The 18,336-nt window shown below is 59.2% G+C and overlaps 1 protein-coding gene across 4 annotated transcripts; it reads left to right on the top strand.

The window, feature by feature from the left end:
• The first annotated feature begins 702 nt into the window (after positions 1 to 702).
• On the top strand, positions 703 to 17,512 carry NDRG4 (NDRG family member 4). 4 transcript variants are annotated; one of them, XM_062500326.1, is made up of 17 exons: positions 703 to 739; positions 4,421 to 4,512; positions 4,964 to 5,008; positions 11,097 to 11,202; positions 12,394 to 12,514; positions 12,784 to 12,846; positions 13,035 to 13,095; positions 13,409 to 13,495; positions 13,599 to 13,655; positions 13,982 to 14,085; positions 14,612 to 14,668; positions 14,765 to 14,816; positions 15,383 to 15,430; positions 15,671 to 15,706; positions 15,911 to 15,962; positions 16,516 to 16,554; positions 17,172 to 17,512. In XM_062500326.1, exons 1-17 carry the CDS (start codon positions 703 to 705, stop codon positions 17,324 to 17,326), a joined length of 1,212 nt encoding a protein of 403 aa, XP_062356310.1. In that variant the 3' UTR covers positions 17,327 to 17,512. The 4 variants fall into 4 exon arrangements, with proteins under 4 accessions (XP_062356310.1, XP_062356311.1, XP_062356312.1 ...); XM_062500327.1 differs by lacking the exon at positions 16,516 to 16,554; XM_062500328.1 differs by lacking the exons at positions 703 to 739; positions 4,421 to 4,512; positions 4,964 to 5,008 and adding an exon at positions 8,855 to 8,875.
• Positions 17,513 to 18,336: the final 824 nt, after the last annotated feature.

Genomic DNA, 18,336 nt, shown 5'->3' with positions numbered 1-18,336 from the left:
GGACCCTCAGGACCCTTGTCATCCGTGTTCATGTTCCTGGATACTCCCAAGCTTTGTCCTTCATGGCTCCACTCTCCAGGACTCCCTACAGCCCTTGGCCACCAATGGCTGTATTCCAGGTATTGTTGTGCACAGGTCCCCTCTTGTCCCGGATCCTCCCTGAGCACCTCGATTATCACCTTCCCCTGCTCTCAGCGAGATCCAGACCCTTTGTGCATGGTCCATACCTGGGGGTCCCGAGGGGTCCCATTGTCCCCTGCTTCTGGGACTCCATGACCACAGGGACCTGTTGGACCTACTGGCCATCACGATCCCACCCTGGGACCTACCTGGTTCCCTGCAGGGTGATGTGTGCCCTCGGCAGCCTCCACCCCCCGTGCAACCCCCGCAGCCCCCAGCGCTGCATGCTCCGTGTGACCCCTCCAGTCTCCATTTCCCGTTCTCTCCCGCCTCCCTCAGCACCGCTGTTCTCCTGGTGCCCCCGTTCCCCATCCCGGCCCCGTCCCTCCCCTCCGGCCCCGGCGAGGGGAGGAGGATCCGGCCGGCGGGGCCGTGCCCAGCCCAGCCCCTGCGCCGCCCCCCGCACCTCGCACGGGCACCGGCACCGGCACCGCCATCGGCACCCGGCACCGGCACCCGAATCGGCACCGGCTCCGCTCGCCCCCCGCACCGGGGCCGCAGCCGCCCCCTCGCAGCCCCGGCATGAAGGTGCTCCGGCACAAGATCGAGCTCCTGACAGGTACGGCCCGGCCGCCCGTGCCGGAACGGGGGGTGTCAAACGAGCAGGGGCCATGGGGTGATGGGGCCGGGGGTGGCGAGAGCCTTCAGCCCCTGCCTCGGAGATGGAGCTGCCCCTCACCCCCTGCGCCGCCTGCCTCTGCTCCCGCAGGTGTGGGCTGCCGGCTCGGGTCCTTTTCGGGGTCCGGGAGGTGATGCCTTGCTGCGGCGAGGAAAGCCCAGCACAGGGGTGCTGTGGGAAGGGGGAACGGAGTCGGCAGCCCCCTGGCAGAGGGGGCCGCCCAGCAGACAGCCGGGGGATGGGGGATTGCTGGAGCATCCCTGCGGTGCCTCCCGGCTCCTCAGCCAGCCTCCCCTGGGAGTCTGCCCGCTGCCCCGACGAATGCGCTGGGCTGCGAAGGAGGCTGCTCTTAGCAACAGCCACTGCGAGACAGCCTGAGCCCCCACAGAGCCCCCACAGAGCCCCCTGCTGCCACCGCCAACCCCGGACCCTGGGCTGCTCAGCCCATCAGTGGCACCGTGTCCCCCGGTGTGGCTGTCCGGTCCTGCACCCCTCAGCTGGACCACGCTGTTAGGCTGGTTTGTGGGGGCTGCTGGGGGGCAGACCTGTGTCCCTCACAGGTTCAGAGAAAGCTGTGAGTGTTCCTCCTGCACCGGTGGAGCAGGATGTGGCCCAGGCTGTGTCACTCTGGGGTTTTCCTTCCCCCCATCATGCTCCCCCATTGGTCCTGCTCGGGGAGCAATGCTGTGGGCACACGGCCGTGGCTCAGACTGAGCTGCGAGTTCCCTTCCTCCCTTTTCCAGCCTCACTGAAGGCTGTCTTGGCTTGAGTACCTGGCAGGGGCCAGCCCTCACTTCTCCTGATTTGTCTGCCTGTTTGTTGCACACCGCTCAGTCAGCCCGAGGTATCCGAGCCAACATCCTGTGGGCACCACCTCCGTGCCAGGGCAGCACGCAGGTCCTCAGCGTGGGCACTCCTGTGAGACTGAGGCAACATCTGAGGAATCCCTGCCCTGTGACCAAACATGCAGCCAAATGTGAAATGGAGCTCACAGCCTTGTTGTGATCATGATTGATAGTAATAATAATAATAAAAAAATTAATAATACTAATAATAGTAGCTGGTTCTCCTCCAGTTAACCAGTAGTGAGCTGCAGATCCCTGGGGAAGGTAATCCAATGTAGCTGTTCCTGTCCCCATCTATATACACAGTGCCAGGGCCCTGGTGGGGCAGAGCACTAGTCACAGACAGAGTACTTATGTCCTGCTGGGTTTGGGAATGGGAAGAGACATGTCCTGGCTGTGCATAGGAAACTGTGGCACCACACTGGGAAGACAGAATGGTAGCAGAGGTGAGTGTGTTTGGGGTGGTAGTCTGGGAATGGGTGTTTGCTGGGGAGCACTGGAGTGAGCTCTAAGGAAAAGGGCTTTTGCTGGGCACATTAGCCCGGGGTAAGATGGAAGCCAAGTTGTTTTGGCTGGGAAACCTGGAGCTGTGGCCCGGTGGGGCTGAGTGAGACTGTCCACAGCCCCACAGCTACTCTGCCAGGAGCAAGGACTAGGGTTCCTGTGGGGTAGCATGGGAAGCAGAGCACCCAGGGAAGGTGGTAGCATGGCTGTGACCCTGCTTACTGATCCCTGATTTACTGATCCCTCCTCTGTTCCCATACTCAGCACCGCTTTAGGAGACTGTCCACCCCATGCTGTGGATGCTGGTTGGTGCAGGGCTCTGCTCATCTCCCCTGAGCCAGCTTTCCCCCCACCGCACAAACAAGGTCACAGGGCCTTTCCTCATGGCTCAGCCACCCTCCCTCCCATATTAGCTGCAGGCTGTAATTATTAAAGGCATTCACCATACACTAAGTGCTGTTCCCAGCCACCCTGGGGCCCTGGCCACACAGTGGGTTGGTGTGCTCAGCGTGGGACGCTCCTGCTCTCTTCCAGACCCAGCTATCGGTGAGGCTGATTTTTCTCCTGTTTTTTGAGGCTGATTTTTCTCCTGTTTTTCTCCCCCAGGGTTGTGGGGTTGCTGGGGTGGTGGCTCTGCAGGCTGTGTTGGCTCGGCTGTGCTGGCAGGCTGCAGCCCAGGGCTGTCCTTGTGCACACAGCCATGTCTCCAGCAGCAGCCCAGCCTGGGCAGTGTGCCCTTCACTTGTGCCTCACCATGGGGCTGATGGCACCTCTTGACATCCCCCAGCCTGGTGGGACCCTCTGGACAGGGAGTGACACAGAGACTCCTGGTGCTGGGTGCCCTGGGAATCTTGAGAGGCTTCGCAGTGGTGTTTCTCCCTCCAAACAGTTCTGGATTGTTGGATGGCTCCCAAGGAGCAAGGCAAAATGCTGTGTCTGCAGAAAGCAGGCAGGTGGCACAGCCTGCTTGAGATTTGAATGGAAAACCCGGCCAGAGGAGCAAAACCTGACTTTGGAGAGGAGTTTATGATCAGCACCTGTATTCCTGGTGGCCTTGCAATATTTGTGGCATTTCTTGGCCTTTCCACATCGTCAGCCTGGACAGATCTAGGTTTGGAGGCGGACAAAATGTGAAGCAGGCTCAGCCGAGGCTGTGCGGATGGAGTGGGTCTGTGTCTGCTGGGGTGCTCGTACAGCCCAAACCATCCCCTTTATGTACAGGGAGATTGCAAGGGGGGAGACAGCTGAGGGGACGTGGGATCAGTGCTGGCCCATTTGGAGAAGGAACAACTTGTCCCAAGGCTTGGTCTTGCGGAAAGGGTGAAAAGAGAGGCTGCAAAGGCAATGCCTGAGGTCTGGATAATCCCCTGGCACTGGGATTTACTGGTTACCCATCCCATTTAAACACAGGAGAGTCTGGATTGTTTCCTGTCTCCCCATGTCTTTCACCTTCTGTGTGTAGCCAGCTGCTGATCTCCTTGCTCTCTTTTGCTCTCTGAGCTGGGCTTGTGCTGGGGGTGTTTTTGGAGATGGCAGTGTTGGTTGGGGTCAGCAGCACCCAGTCTCACACCGCTGCTGAGTGGCAGCTCCATGGAGAAGCGTGTCCCTCCAAGTCGTGGGGCTGAGGCACCAACTGGCCAGCACCTGATCCACGGACAAGGAGAAGACTTTAGAAGCAAAGGTTTCACATTTGGATTTCTTCCATCATTGCTATACAAACTTCAGGCTGTCTCTCTGTTCTCTTTCTGCTTGGAATATACCTCTGCTTCCCAGCATGGCTGAGAAATGTCACCCCTCACTCTGCCTGTGCAGGGAGATCTCCCTCTGTCCCATCCATACCTATCTGCAGACTAAAACTGGCCAAAAATTGGATTTTCTATCTTTGACTGATGCTGAAAGCTGGGATGGGAATTTGGATGTTCATGCTCTGGTGCTTACTGAGGTGACCAGCATGGACAGATGAGGTTGGTTCCTTGGTTTGCCCAAGATCATGCCCTAGACATAGGTTTGTCCTTAACTGAGAGAACTCTACCTGGGTAAGAGATGGAAGCTCATCTAGGCACTGTCTGCTCTGTGCCTGCTGCCAGCTCCCAGCAGAGGGGCTCACTTCAGCCCCTGGACAAGCTGAAGCACCAAGTCCCCATAGTAGATTGGTGGAGTGAAGCTGATTTGGGTCCCATCCCTATGGGGGGGAGACCCCTGGGTCTCTGGAGGGCTGAGACAAAGAGGGCTGAGACAGGACCTGCCCTGACATCTCCCTTGCCCTGGGCAGGGCTGCTGCTGCAGGAGATGACCATGGCAGGGCTGCACGAACTGCGCTTCACCGAGGAGAAGCCGCTGCTGCGGGGACAGGACACTGAGCTGGTGAGTTTGGTGACCGTGCTGGCTCTGGCTCCTGCATGTGGGGCACCAGGACACAGGAGCTTGGGAGGGGGGTTGTGTGCTGGTTCTGGGCATGTGTGTGTTATTCTGTGTGTGCTGGTTTTGGATGGACATTTGTGATCCTCAGTGTGTGTGTGCTGGTGGTGATGAGCCCGCGTGGCTGAGCACAGGTTTAGGTTTGGTGAGATGATGGATGTGTGTGCAGAGGTTGCACATCATGCTAACACACACCTGTGTGTGTGCACCTGCAGGCAACACACACACCTGTGTGCAGCTGTTGTGGAGGTGTGTGTGTGTGTGTGTGTGTGCACAGTGTGTCCCTGCAGCCTCAGGGAGTGGGTGCCTGTGGTGTCAGGGGGTTTTGCAAGCTGAGTGGGAGGGTGCTGCAAAAGTGAGGGGTGTCTTTGTCCCTAATGGCTCCTTCTCATCCCAGGAGAACTCGGATGTCTTCCTCTCCACTGTGGACACAGACTGGAAGGTAGGACCAGCCATGGGAAGTGCTGCCCACTCCCGGGTTTCACATGGGACAGCAGCCTGTGCCTGGGGAAGGCTGTGAGGCACTGAGTGGACTCAGGGGTGTTGCTTTCCCTTTTTCGTGGGGATGCAGTGTCTGGTCAGTGCCTGTGCATGGGGTTGCACATCCATCATGGTCCTTGTCAGGAAGGGATGGGGGGATGCTGCCAGGCATCTCTGTGCTGGCGCTCAGATGTGGCTGATGGGCACTTGGCCATGGGCTGGGGACAAAACCTTGAAAACAGGCAATTTCTTCTCAGGAAGGCTGAGCTGCTTTTCCAGCCCCTCTACCATTTCCATGGCAATGGTTTCCCAGGCAATGCCAGCTCCCTGCTTACATAAGGATGTTTGAAAGCCTCTTTCTCTTTTGGACGGCTGGGGCATTGCCCGTCATACCACCCACCACTCTTGGAGAACAGGGCCCCTCTGCTCCCTTGGCTGCCACTTGCCTATCTTGTACCTCCATTTCTGCTCTCCAGAGGAGCTTCAGGATTCAGCTCTGGGACTCATGGGAGCTCAGCTCATGCCTGGCTCCCACGTTGGTCTGCATCACTCTCATACCTCTGCCCAGGCTCATCCTGCACCAGGCTCCCTCTGTGGGGACCAGGTAGCGGGGGAGGGAGGGTAGTGGGGCTGGGGGCTTGCTGCCTCTCCCTCTCCCAAAGTGTTCCCCTGCCAAGGGACACCAGTGATTGACTTCAGGTTCTGTGCTGCCACTTTGCCAGCAGTGGGACCACGGGGAGTGTGGGCTTGGGTGGTGATGGCTGAGCCCTTGCACGTACAGCACTGAAACAACAGCACCTGTAAGGACAAAATAAATGTGGATTTCATTCATCCTGGGATAAGGGCAGGAGAGCACAGGTCCCTGTTTTATCAGGGCCCAGATTCTGGGGCTGGCCCACTCAGTGTCTGTCCCCCATCTGGCTGGGAGGGTGCAGCTGATAAGGGAGCAATGCCTTTGGCAGGGTGCTGAGTGGTGGCTGCTGTGGTTCACAGAGTGGGACATATCTGGTGGCTCTCGCAAAAGCCATAAAATCATTAAAATGGTGCCCTCCCCAGCAGCTCCAAAGTTTGTGAGGTGCTAGGGCTGGGAGTAGCAGGGTCTGCAGGGCTGTGCTGCTCCTTGCCCTGCTTGCTCAGGGCTTCTGTTGGCCACTGGAGGGGAAACCAAACCTCCTGGTGTCACCAGAGTGAGAGAGACGAGGAAGAGGGAGGCGAGGAGGGGAGGGAGGTGGCAGTGCCAGGCTGCCCAGAGCTCTCAGTAGCACCAGAGGTGCCAGTATGGCTCTCGCTCAGCTGTGCTGGGGCAGGGCTTGGTTGGCACTCAGGGGATATTAAAGAGCAGTGACCCTCCCAGGACAATCGTTGTGTATTTCAGAGGTTGGCCCACGGTGGCACTGAACTGTGTCCCTAGTGATGCCCAAGTGGAGCAGTTCTGGACAGCAAATGCCACAGGGATGCACCTCCATGCCCTCGGGACCTAAAAAAGGAACTGGGCAATGATCAAGGCAGCTTTTCCCAAGACAGCCAGACCCCGTGTCCTCTTGGTGCCCCTCCAAGAGCCTCAGGGTAGGGATGGGCTGAGTTTCCTGGTCTATGCCAGGGCAACCCCCTACTTTTCTCCACTCTGACATTTGCAAGTTGGTGCAGTGCAAAGGCTGGGGGCTGTCTGCCATTCTCTGGGGAGATCTTACCCAATTTTCTAGGCTCACCTCCTTGGGATAATCCAGTCCAGCCTCCACCTTAATTCTTCACTGTCTGTCTGCTCCTCCCTCCAGCCAGTCACTGATGGGATGGTCAGGCCTGGCTGAGGGGGGGGAACTGGGGAGCCCCCACTTCTGCCACCAGCCAAAGCAAAGCCCTTGGGACATAAGCCAAGGTGTAGGAGAGCTGGGGGCAGGTGCCCTGGGACCTGGGTACCCTGGATCCTCCAGGAGGTCTGGGCCATCTGCCAGGCAAATGGGCTAGTAGCCAAAGCAGTGGCAGTCCCATTTGATGCTATTCAAGCAAAGTCAGCCTTGCTCAGCCCTCCCATCTCCCTGAAGCCCTTTTGCCTTCACCTTGGCTCTTCCACCCCTTCTGTCTTCTATTAATCACTTTCTGTTTTTTCTTGTCCCTCCACATCTCTTGTTTTTTCCCCAGGGGACTGTGGCTGTTCTGGTCTTTGGCTATAGAGGCAGCAGGGCTGGGGAAAGCATAAATGGCACCTTGAGTGCCAGGAACCACCTGGGAGCTGGGCTTCCCCATCACACATGGTCCTTCATTCACAGACGTGTCTCTTTCCAGGCCTGGGTCTGAGCTCCCCACGGGACAAAGCAGTGCAGAGTAAAGCCTCTCTGGTGGAGGCAGTGTGAATATCATCTTTCTGGTCTGTCTGTCCTTTCTCCCACATCCAGACCTTCTGGCTGTGCAGCCCTGACTTGTTTGTAGGACATGGCTTTCAGTGAGTTTCTGAAGGCATTGAAGGGACTGTGGGACTCCTTCTCCATCCACGATTCTCCAGATTTGTGCTGGTCATTGTCAGATTTGTGTCTGGGCTCAGCAGGGGCAGGCAGGCTGCAGGGGGAGGGCACCCACACACTGCTGGGGGGTTTTGGGGCTGTGGTGGCAGGAGGCCTCATTGGAATCAGGGAAGAAATCGTCTGCCTGCACACATGTGCACATGGGAATATTCATGTGTGTGTGTGTATGCATTCAGCAAATGTCAGTCCAGGGACACGATCCAACCCCTTGGAGCTGCTGGATTGTCCCTCCTCCTGCTTTATTTGCCTTCCACTGGTGATGCCCAGGTCAGGGCTAAAGCCTGTACATCCCCTGTGTGCCGTCATCCCACAGCAGCTGGGATGAGTGTGCTGCTGGGTGAGGTGACACAGGTGTCAGGGCAGTGTTTACATGTGCACATGTGTGTGCCCCTCTGTGCACAGGTGTACAGGGGTCTGCAGGTGTGCAGCTGGCTATGCATCCATGAACATTAGTGATGGCCGTGGCATCCATGCTGAGCACACAGGAGGAGGATGCAGCAGGTGTGCTCCTGGTATGCACATGACCACGACATACATGTACAGGAACACGTTCTGACACACACAAGGCCTGGCCTGGGGGATGTGCCACAAACATTCTGTGGGGATGCAGGTACTTTGGTGTGGGTGTGGTATTAATTTTTCCAGTTTTTCCACTGCCAGCCATGGTTTTGCCTGGCCCGTGTGTGTGTGTGTGTTGGTACGTGTTCCTGTGCATGTACACGTGTGGTCCTGTGCGCGTGGCGGAGCACGCCTGCCGTGTCCTTCTCCTGTTTTGTGGGGTGTGCCCGTGTCCATCTGTGGCCGTGTGTGTGCTGGGCATCGCTGCAGGGCCTTGGCCTCGGCTCTGCGGTCTCAGCCGAGGCTCGCTGTGTTCCGTGGGGCTGGAGCCAGGTGTGTGCAGTGGGCACCGGGAGATGCGAGTCCAGACACCCCGCCTGTCTCCGTCTGCCCAAAGAGGGAAGATGGAGAAGGTACCGCTCGGTGCCAGGCGTTTTTTCTTCATAAACAAGGGTATTTGGGGCCAATTGGAGCATGAATAATTCCCGCGGCAGCCAATGGCTGAGTGCTGGCTCCATCGCGGCGCTCGCCTGCAATGGAGGCCAAACCTGCCGAGGGGGAAGGGCGAGGGAGGGCTTAGCGCAGGGCTGGGGCTCCGCTATAAATCCAGGCGAGGGGCTGAGCCAGCGCAGAGCTCCGCTTCGCCCCGCCGCTGCTTTACTGTGCCCCACACCGGCACCTCCAGCTTGGCTCACCCTGCCTGAGCATCCTCGTCCTCCCCGTTCCTCGCCATGCCGGAGTGCTGGGATGGGGTAGGTACCGCCGTGCCCGTGCTCCCTGCCCTCCCTCCCCTGGTGTTTTGCCCCAGCGTCTCTCCTGCTTGCCCAGGCTGGGCCTCTGCACCCAGCAGGGCTCGGCGTGGGTCAGGCAGGCATTGGGGCAGGGAGAACCCACTGCTGGGGAGCTCTTCCTTCTCCCAGCCCTGCTGCCGCATCCCTGATGTGCTGCAGGTTTTGGGGACGCATTGTCCTTGAGCGTGTCCTCCCCGAGCCCGGCAGAGATGCTGTGCCGAGACTGAGGGTGAACAGCTGTGGCCCGTGCTGGGGCTGTGTGCTGGTGGGGGCACGCTGACCCTTTCCCACCCCCTGAGCTGCAGAGGGAGAGCATCTCTGGCTGTTTTGAAGCAGCCCCTCAGTTGCTTTTCAACCTCTGCCGTGATGGCAACACCCGATGGCAACAGGCTGGTGCAGAGGGGCTGAGTGAGGTGGGAGCACTGCAGCGGTGAGCAGGTAGCCTGGACGTGGATGGGCTCTGTCAGACACCTATGGGTGCTGAGACCCCCATGCCCCTCCTTGCTGGGGCTCTGGGTTGTCTGTGCCCCTCTCTCCTTGCTGCCTGCATCCCTTGCACCTCCTGCATCCCAAGCCTCTTCCCTCAGCGAGCATCCCTGCGGCAAAGGGCAGGGCTGTGGTACCCAGCGGTGCTGCAGAGGCTGCACCACGGGCAGGAGGTGCCTGACTTGGTGGAGAGTGGGGGGCAGGAAGGAGCAGTGCTGAGGATGGATCTGCTACGGTGGGCAGGTGATTTTGGGGTAGGATTGAAAGTTGAGCTGTTGGGGCTGCGATGGGGACCATGGGGATGGTGATGGCAAGGAGGCAGCCCTGTGCCCAGGACCAGACCACATGTGTGCCTCCTGCTCTGTGACCTTGGGCCAGGCCCTTCCTCTGCCTCAGTGTCCCAATCTGTTGTTGCAGAGGGATGTCACTGCTCATGGACTTCTGCCTGATGCAGCTGCAGGGGGTGGAGGGACAGCTGGGGATAAGGGCTGGTGTCATGGTGCCCTTGGAAGCCAAGAGGTGTCTCTACAGAGCCCTAGATCTGCTTTTGGCCAGTGTTCCCCCAGGGACAGCAGGTCTCAGTGAGGGGAGGCACTGCAGTGAGGAGACCCTGTCCCCAGGCGGTTCCTCCCAGCCAGGCCTTTGTCCTTCAGAGTCCTTGGTGGCGTGGAACCCGCGTGAGCATCCACGTACCTGCTCCCCTCCCACCAGCCCAGCCATGGGGCTGCCAGTGCCAGCAGTGAGGACCGTGATGCTTGGGCACCCTGCCATCATCTCCTGCCCTGCCCTGCTCAGCACATGATGCTGGACTGGCAGGCATGGGCATCTGGAGGGGACCTCTGGTCCCTTGTCCTTAGAGAGCATCTGGGCTCAGTCTCCTGTGCTGGCTGGAAGAAAGGGTCAGGATGTGGAAGGAGAGGAGCCCTCCTAGGCAGGGAAGCTGAGGCACAGGGTAGTTTTTGTCTCTGTGTGGGGGCACTGCCATTTCAGACCAGGGGTTTTAAAGTTACTTCAGCTGTAATTTTGAGACCAGGTTGCAGCATTTCCTGGAGTGCTGTCCAGGGTCTGACCTCTGCCTGTTTGTGCATTGAATCTGCACCCAACTGGGCCATGCTGTGAACCCCTACCCTGTTATCAAAAATTTCTCAGTCTCAAGCCCTTGAAGATCCCCTTTCCCTCCACCTTTCCCATCCTATTATCCTTCTCTCTCAAACTCTCTTGGATTCATCCCTTGATACCACCCATGATCCTATCCAAAATCTTCCCTTCCCTTCCCTTCCCTTCCCTTCCCTTCCCTTCCCTTCCCTTCCCTTCCCTTCCCTTCCCTTCCCTTCCCTTCCCTTCCCTTCCCTTCCCTTCCCTTCCCTTCCCTTCCCTTCCCTTCCCTTCCCTTCCCTTCCCTTCCCTTCCCTTCCCTTCCCTTCCCTTCCCTTCCCTTCCCTTCCCTTCCCTTCCCTTCCCTTCCCTTCCCTTCCCTTCCCTTCCCTTCCCTTCCCTTCCCTTCCCTTCCCTTCCCTTCCCTTCCCTTCCCTTCCCTTCCCTGTTTTTCCTGGGACAGCTGCTCCTCTTTCCTATGTCTTCCCTCAGGACCCAGCCATCTGGGGAAGCAGCAGTGAAGGGTGTGATGGCAGGGCAGGAGAGGATGAAAGGATGTTTTAGGGCAGGCGGGCATCACCCCATCTCTCCTCTTCCCCAGGAACACGACATTGAGACCCCCTACGGGCTGCTGCACGTGGTCATCCGGGGCTCTCCCAAGGGGAACCGCCCGGCCATCCTGACCTACCATGATGTGGGCCTCAACCGTGAGTGCTGCTCCTGGGCTGGGGCTGCAGGGCAGGCAGGGCTGAGCCTGAGGCTCCATGGGTGCCAGGACATTGCCTCTGGCTCAGCTCCTTTGCCTCCACCCATGGCTGCATGGGGTCCCCCTAGGCATCTGAAAGCACCGGGGGAGTTTGGATGCTCAGCTGGAAACAAAGCCCAGGCCAGGCACTGCCAGGAGTGCTTGGCCAGCCCGGTGCTGGCTGCCTGCCTGCCTACACCAGGCAGGGATGGGACATGGGGGGTGCTGGGCTGGTCCTCACTGCTGCTGCCAGCCTGTTGGTATTCAGAGCATGGACCCAGCTGGCAGCAGGGCACAGTGGGGGACAAAAGAGACTGGGAATAGCAGGGAAGGAGGGACCCTGAGCTGGGGCTCTGATGTGGAGATGCTGCACTTTCTGTCAGCCTGCAGCCCTGGACTTGCACCCCAGAGCCAGTCCTGGGCTGTGCCCTCCAGCTGAGCCAGGATGCCCAGTTCCCTGTGAGTGGGGAGAAGCATCTCCCGCTCTGCTGGCGGCTGAGGCTGAGTCACTGACATGCTACATGAGCTGTGTCACCATTGCAGCAGCTCTGGCTGTTCAGCTGCACATCATGCTGGCTGCAATGGGCCTTACAGCCTGCCTCACCCCGTGTTTTGGGAGGGATGTCCCAGCACTGATGCCAAGGGACAGGATCCCTCCAACCCCCGGCAGTGTCTGTATCCCACTGCAATGGTGGGGTCTTGTCCATGACGGCACTGGGGATCTTTCTTTGACTCTTTCCAAGCAGGGAGATTTGCAGATGTTCCTCAAATCCTGTGTTTGCTTGAGCCCCTTCTGGGGATTTTGGATAGGGCTAATACCCCAGGCTGCTAATCCTGCTGCCCACTGGGTGGTCTTGCAGTCCCGGGCTCTGCACTCCTCAGTCCCATCCTTCTGAGGCTCCCCAGTGAGGTCACCCCAAACTCCTCGTTCTGCTGGTTGTGTCTGTAGGCATGCAGCCCTTGCTAACAGTAGCTGTGATCTCTGCTGTGAGGAAAAGGAGCCTGGAAGGGAGGGGATGGGTTGGTTTTGATGGCATGTCACCTTGTGGCTGAAGGGCAGTGGGAGGGTGGTCAGCTTCTGTCCATGCTCCCTGGCCCACCAGGCCCCAGTGTTGGGGTGTTTGGTCTCTGATACCCACCTGCCCTTTGACAGACAAGCTTTGTTTCAACACCTTCTTCAACTACGAGGACATGCAGGAGATCACTAAGCACTTTGTGGTGTGCCACGTGGATGCGCCAGGACAGCAGGCAGGAGCCTCACAGTTCCCTCAGGGGTAGGTGCCAGCTACAGGGGCTCACTGTACCTGCTGGGATGTCATGTCCCTGCCCCTTGGGTTGTTGCTGCCTGGCAGTTGTGCCCTGCCTGTGGGTCCTTCCAAACTGCCAAAGCCTATGGCAGATGACTGGTCCAGGGTGGGCAATAGGGTGGTTTGCAGGTGGGTGGCATTTCACTGCCCATTTCAAGCAGCCCAGTTGCCCTGTCCCAGACACTCTGCTCTGAACAGGTTCCATAACCACTATCCTGTGCCTCCCTGTGCCACAGGTACCAGTATCCATCCATGGACCAGCTGGCTGCCATGTTACCCAGCGTGGTGCAGCATTTCGGGTGAGTCAGCCTCTCTTCCAGTGCTGCTGGCTGGGGATCCTGGGCAGGGAGATGGACAGATGGACAAGGATTTGGGGCTGGGGGAATTGTCCCTGTAAGCTGGCATCCTGCAAGTCTTCTTACTGTGGGTGGAGGGGTGTCGCAGGGAATGTGTCTGTCCCCTCATATGGACCCCTCCATATTTCCAGGTTCAAGTATGTGATTGGAATCGGTGTTGGGGCAGGAGCCTACGTGCTGGCCAAGTTTGCGGTGAGCCTGGGGCTGGGATGGGCTGGCCTTGAGTTGCTTGTACCTGCTGTTAATCCAGGGCACGGTGAAGAGCAGGAGCTGATACCTCCAGGCAGTCTCTGTTGCTGCAAAGGCTCCTGGAGGGTTGGGGGGCCCAGGACAGCAGTGCCAAGGCCACAGTGGCTGGGCAGTCTTGCCACAAGTCCCCCATTGCTCCCAGGACAGCATCACATCAGCTCTATGCAATGCCTTTGCAGTGGCTCTAGTGGGGGTCTGCCCAGGGCACATCTCCCCTCCCCTCCCCTCTGAGCCTTTCCCCTCTTGCTCACTGCAGCTCATCTTCCCTGACCTGGTTGAAGGGCTGGTCCTTATGAACATCGACCCCAACGGCAAAGGCTGGATTGACTGGGCAGCTGCCAAGGTGGGCAGGGCCCCAACCCCTCCTCCCAGTCCCAGTGGCTTCCTGGAGGAAGCTGCTGGAGGCAGCCCTGGCAGTGCAGTAACTCCCTGTGCTCCCTCCACAGCTCTCTGGCCTCACCAGCACACTGCCGGACATTGTTCTGTCCCACCTGTTCAGCCAGGTAAGGGCTGTGCATCCTCTGGGCCCCTGCCACCAGCCCCTGGCCCAGCATCCCAGCCGGGTCACCTGGGCTGTGCCCTGCCAGGTGCCACAGTGCCACTGGACCTGACCCATGTGCAGAGTTGTGGTCAGTCAAGCCCTGCCTAGTCTGAGGCTTAACCCTGATGAGCGTGTAACTCGTGCCCATGTCCTGGCTGGGTGTGCTGCCCAGCTTCATTGCCCAGCATCCTCCTCCTCATCAGTGCTGGCTGGCATGGCATGGGCAGGTCTGGGGGAGCAGGGTGTGTCCCCAGCACCTGGCCTGATCTTCATCCCCTGCTGGCACAGGAAGAGCTGATGAACAACACGGAGCTGGTGCAGAGTTACCGGCAGCAGATCGGCAGTGTGGTGAACCAGTTCAACCTCCAGCTCTTCCTCAACATGTACAATGGGTGAGTGCTCCAGGCAGCCCCGCTGCTGGGCTGTGTCCTGTCTGTGCTAGGGTGAGGGGCTGCAGTGCTGGTGGGTGGCTCTGAGGTCACTGTGGGAACCCAGACCCCTGTTGGGTGCTGTCATCACCCTCCAGTGCATGCAGGCAGCAGTGCAAAATTGTCTGCTACTGCTGGCTGGGGATATGGGATTGGTGGTACCTGATGTAGAGCCTTGCCATGTCCCAGAGCCCACCACTATGGATACACATTCCCACGTCTCCTCTTGCACTGGGCGCTGGCACAGGCCTCGGAAAGTGGGCAGAGATGCTGTCCCATGCATGCAGGGGGTTGGGAGCCCTGCCACTCTGCTGGGTGCTGCATTCTGTGGCATGGGCTCTGCTTAGGCCATGGCATCCCCCATGCACAAGGTTCCGGAGCAGTGGGGCTGGGTGTGGCTTCTTGGGGCTGGCAGTGGGCTGATTGTTGTGCTATGGCATTGCTGGTGGCACCTGCACATGAGCTCACACTGGCCTTTCTCCTCCATCAGCCGCAGGGACCTGGACATCAACCGGCCTGGGACTGTTCCCAATGCCAAGACGCTGCGGTAAGAGTCACACCAGCAAGTCACAGAGGGGTCTGGGGGCAGTGGAATTCACTCAGACCAAACCCTGACCAGGCCCCTTTCTCCTCTCACTTCCAGCTGCCCCGTGATGCTGGTGGTCGGAGACAATGCGCCTGCTGAGGAGGGGGTGGTGAGTGATGGGGCAGTGCCTGCAGGGTGGCAGGCGGGCGGTGCCCACGCACAGGCACACACGTGTTCCCTGCCTGCTCAGAAGCACGGCAGCTCCTGGGGCTGGGAGCGTGCTCGTGTGTGGACCCCCCTGCTCGTGTGGGCACCTGTGCACATGCAGCTGCGGGTGGTTGCCACACCTGGAGACTTCCCCTCCTTCATATGCCCAGATGTGCTCACACTGTGCGCGCTCGGGTGTGTCGGCACACAGGGAACACTCCCTGCTCGGCCACGTGCACCCACACAGCTGCTGGCACACTTGTGTGTGTTCACACAGGTGTGACACAGAATGCCTCACCAGTCTCCTCACCTCCGTTCCAGTCCCCACTCTTGCCCAGACTGATAGGAGGAAAGTCCCCTCTGTCTCATGGCAGGCGATGGTGCTCCTGCTCCCCTAGTGCTCTGTTTGCTCCTGGCTGGAGTGGGATTTGCCAGCTGGAATGCCATGGGCCAGTGGTGGTACATGTGGACAACTTCTGCCTGGCTGCTGGCTTCCTAGGGTGCTAATATAATCTCTTCTGCCCGCAGGTGGAGTGTAACTCCAAGCTGGATCCCACCAATACCACATTCCTGAAGGTAGGCTGCTGGCAAGGGGCAGCAGGGAAGTCCCTGCTGCCTATGAACTGCCCCATTGCCTTCTGCCCCAGAGCTGCAGGGTGTCCCCTTCTTCCCGTTCCAGGTCCATCATGGCCCTTGGAGCTGGGCCTGTATGGGGAGAGCGGGGTGACCCCAGCAGTGGCATCCTGCCAGTGGGTACTGGGGGATGGTGGGCAGTACAGGAACCCTCCCAAACTAAGCAGGACCTTCTCTTTGCAGATGGCTGACTCTGGTGGGCTGCCCCAGGTCACACAGGTGAGCCCTCACTATTTCCCCAGTTACCTGGGCATACTGGGCCCTGAGACATGCACTGGTGCTGTCCTCGGCTAGTTGGGGATGGGCTGATGAGGTCACAGGGGTCTTACACTGTGGTTGCCAGAAGCTGCTCAGGGCTGATCGGGGGTCTCAGCCTCAGTGCTGCCTCAGCTCAGCTCAGGTCACCCTGCTCTCTCCCTACAGCCAGGCAAGCTGACCGAAGCCTTCAAATATTTCCTGCAAGGCATGGGCTACAGTGAGTGCTGGGGCTGGGTGTGGGTCTGGTGTGGGTCTGTGTGTGCCCATGTGTGTGTGTGCACGTGTGCTGACCTGCTGCAGGTCCGTCTGTGTGTCTGCAGGGCCGTGGGGTGTACAGGCTCTGTGAGCAAACAGATGTGTGTACAAGGGGTCTTTTGCACATATGTGTGTGTCAGGCTCCTTGTGTAGGTGTGCGTGTGTGTGTGTGCGGGCATGCACGAGCAGCAGCTGTGTGTGTGCAACAAAGACAAACAGAGCCCACATGCAGAAGTCTGTGCATGTGTGTGTGCACAGTTTATGACCACGTGTGTGTTGTGTGTGTGTTTATACCTGTGTGTGCATGCTTGCAAAGTCCACATGCACGTATGTGTGTTTGCAGGTCTGTTGCACGTGTGTGTGTGTGTGTGTGTGTGTGTGTGCAGACTGTGTGCACAGGGACAGCTCCGTGTGCAGGCACACGTGGGCTGGGCAGGGGCTCCTGGCCCAGCAGAGCAGCCAACAAGGCTGACACTCTCTCTTTGCCCTCCCTGCCCTTCTCCTGCCCCTGCCAGTCACCCACCTGAAGGATCGCAGGCTGAGTGGAGGCACAGGTACTGCTCAGTGCCCGCTGCTGCATGGAGCCTGCCTGGCCTGTGCCCTCGAGCTGCCTGGGCACCTAAGGGAGCAGCCTGGGTGCAGGACTGGCCCTTCCCAGCTGGATGCCCACTGCCTCGCTCTGCTTTGTCTGAGATGGCATCCTGAGCCAGGGCTGGGGGCTGAGAAATGTCATTTGGAGAATTGTCCCTCCCTGCAGGCACAGTCTTGGCAGTGTGTCCACTGTGCCCTCCTCCAGGTGCACCAGGAGCTGTGCCCACCGGCCATCCTGGCTGGGGGAGGGTGTCACCTTCCCTGCACACCCTGGGCAACCAGGGGAGCTCTGATCCCAGCTCACTCCTTTCCTGGAGCGTGGTCATCAGGGGTCGCCACTGCCTGATGCCCAGAGGTTGCATGCCCAGGAGTGAGCCTGGTGTTCAGCCTGCCCCAGAGCACCCCTGCCCTGCTGTCCCTTACCAGCCTGGAGCTGCTTACGTTTGCACAGCACCGCTTGCTGCAAGCTTGTGCCCAGGCTCAGTTGCATCGGGGAGCAGGGTTGGTGGCAATGTTGGCTCGGGTCCCTCAGGTGTTCAGAGGATCTGAGCACCCCGGCCGTGTCTCTGTGCCCGTGCAGTGCCATCTGCCAGCATGACCCGCCTGGCACGCTCCCGCACGGCCTCCCTCACCAGCGCCAGCTCCGTGGATGGCACCCGCCCACGTGCCTGCACCCACTCGGAGAGCACCGAGGCCATGGGGCAGATCAACCACACCATGGAGGTATCGTGCTGAGGTCCACGCCCGCCGCCGCCGACATCTTCAGAGCCATCTCCCATCCGTCAGCATCCCGCCAGCACCCACCCGCCCCGTGGACATCCTCCACCAGGGCCCTCGCTTCTTCGGGGTCAATTTGTCTTCTTTGCCGTTGGCCTCATCCCCTTGTCTGGTACAGGAGAAGGAGAGGGGCTTCGTCCAGCAGTCACACATGGTTCTGCATCAGTCCTCACCCTCCCTAGCATCGGCTTGGCCCCGGCTTAGGAGGGTGGGTGGCAGGGGGACAGGGCCAGGATGGGGTAGCAGGGTCAGGGTGGTGAGATGGGGACAGGATGTTGGGATGGGATGATGGGATGGGACAGCATGTGGAGAGGACACAGGAGGTAGGTTGGTCTCCCAGGTTTAACTGGTGGCTGACCAAACAGAAGACAGGAACAGGGAGCAGCACTTACTGGGAGGTCACTGGTCTGTTCCTAGGGATGCAGTTTTCATTTCTCCCTGATGGGTCTCTCTAGGGAGAGCTAGCACAGGATCCCCCAGCACACCCAGGACTTGCTACCCCAGAGCTGGCTGAGCCTCATGGGAAATCACATCCCAGACTGTCCCCTGAGGGCTGCCCAGGGGCAAGTGAAGAGGGATCAGCCCTACTCCAGAAGCTATAAGGGCAGGAGGGTGGCATGAGTATCCCCCTGCCTCTGCCCATGCCCTCACTGGTGGTGGCACTTCCTTTGTTCCTTAGTGAAAGAAGGACAATTACTGCCTGCCACCAAAAATGCACTGGGGAGGGGGGAATGGGCTGGCTTGGCCACTGCCACACTTACACTGGAGTTCCACTCCCAGCTCTGGGGCTGAGTCTGCCAGGGTCCAGAGGCCACTGTTTTAGGGGATGTCACACAGCAAATCCCACCTCAAGTTTTGCCACAACCTGTGGGTGTCATCACCGAGGAGCCATTAGCAATAAGATGAGACACTCCCCCCGCCATGCTGGGGAGCCCTCAACACCCTCTGCCCTGCAGCGTGCCTCACTG

The sequence above is a fragment of the Cinclus cinclus genome, chromosome 11 (assembly GCF_963662255.1).
Source record: "Cinclus cinclus chromosome 11, bCinCin1.1, whole genome shotgun sequence".
Classification (NCBI taxonomy): domain Eukaryota; kingdom Metazoa; phylum Chordata; class Aves; order Passeriformes; family Cinclidae; genus Cinclus; species Cinclus cinclus.
Note: the sequence above shows the minus strand (reverse complement) of the source record. Positions and strands in the feature narration are given on the sequence as shown.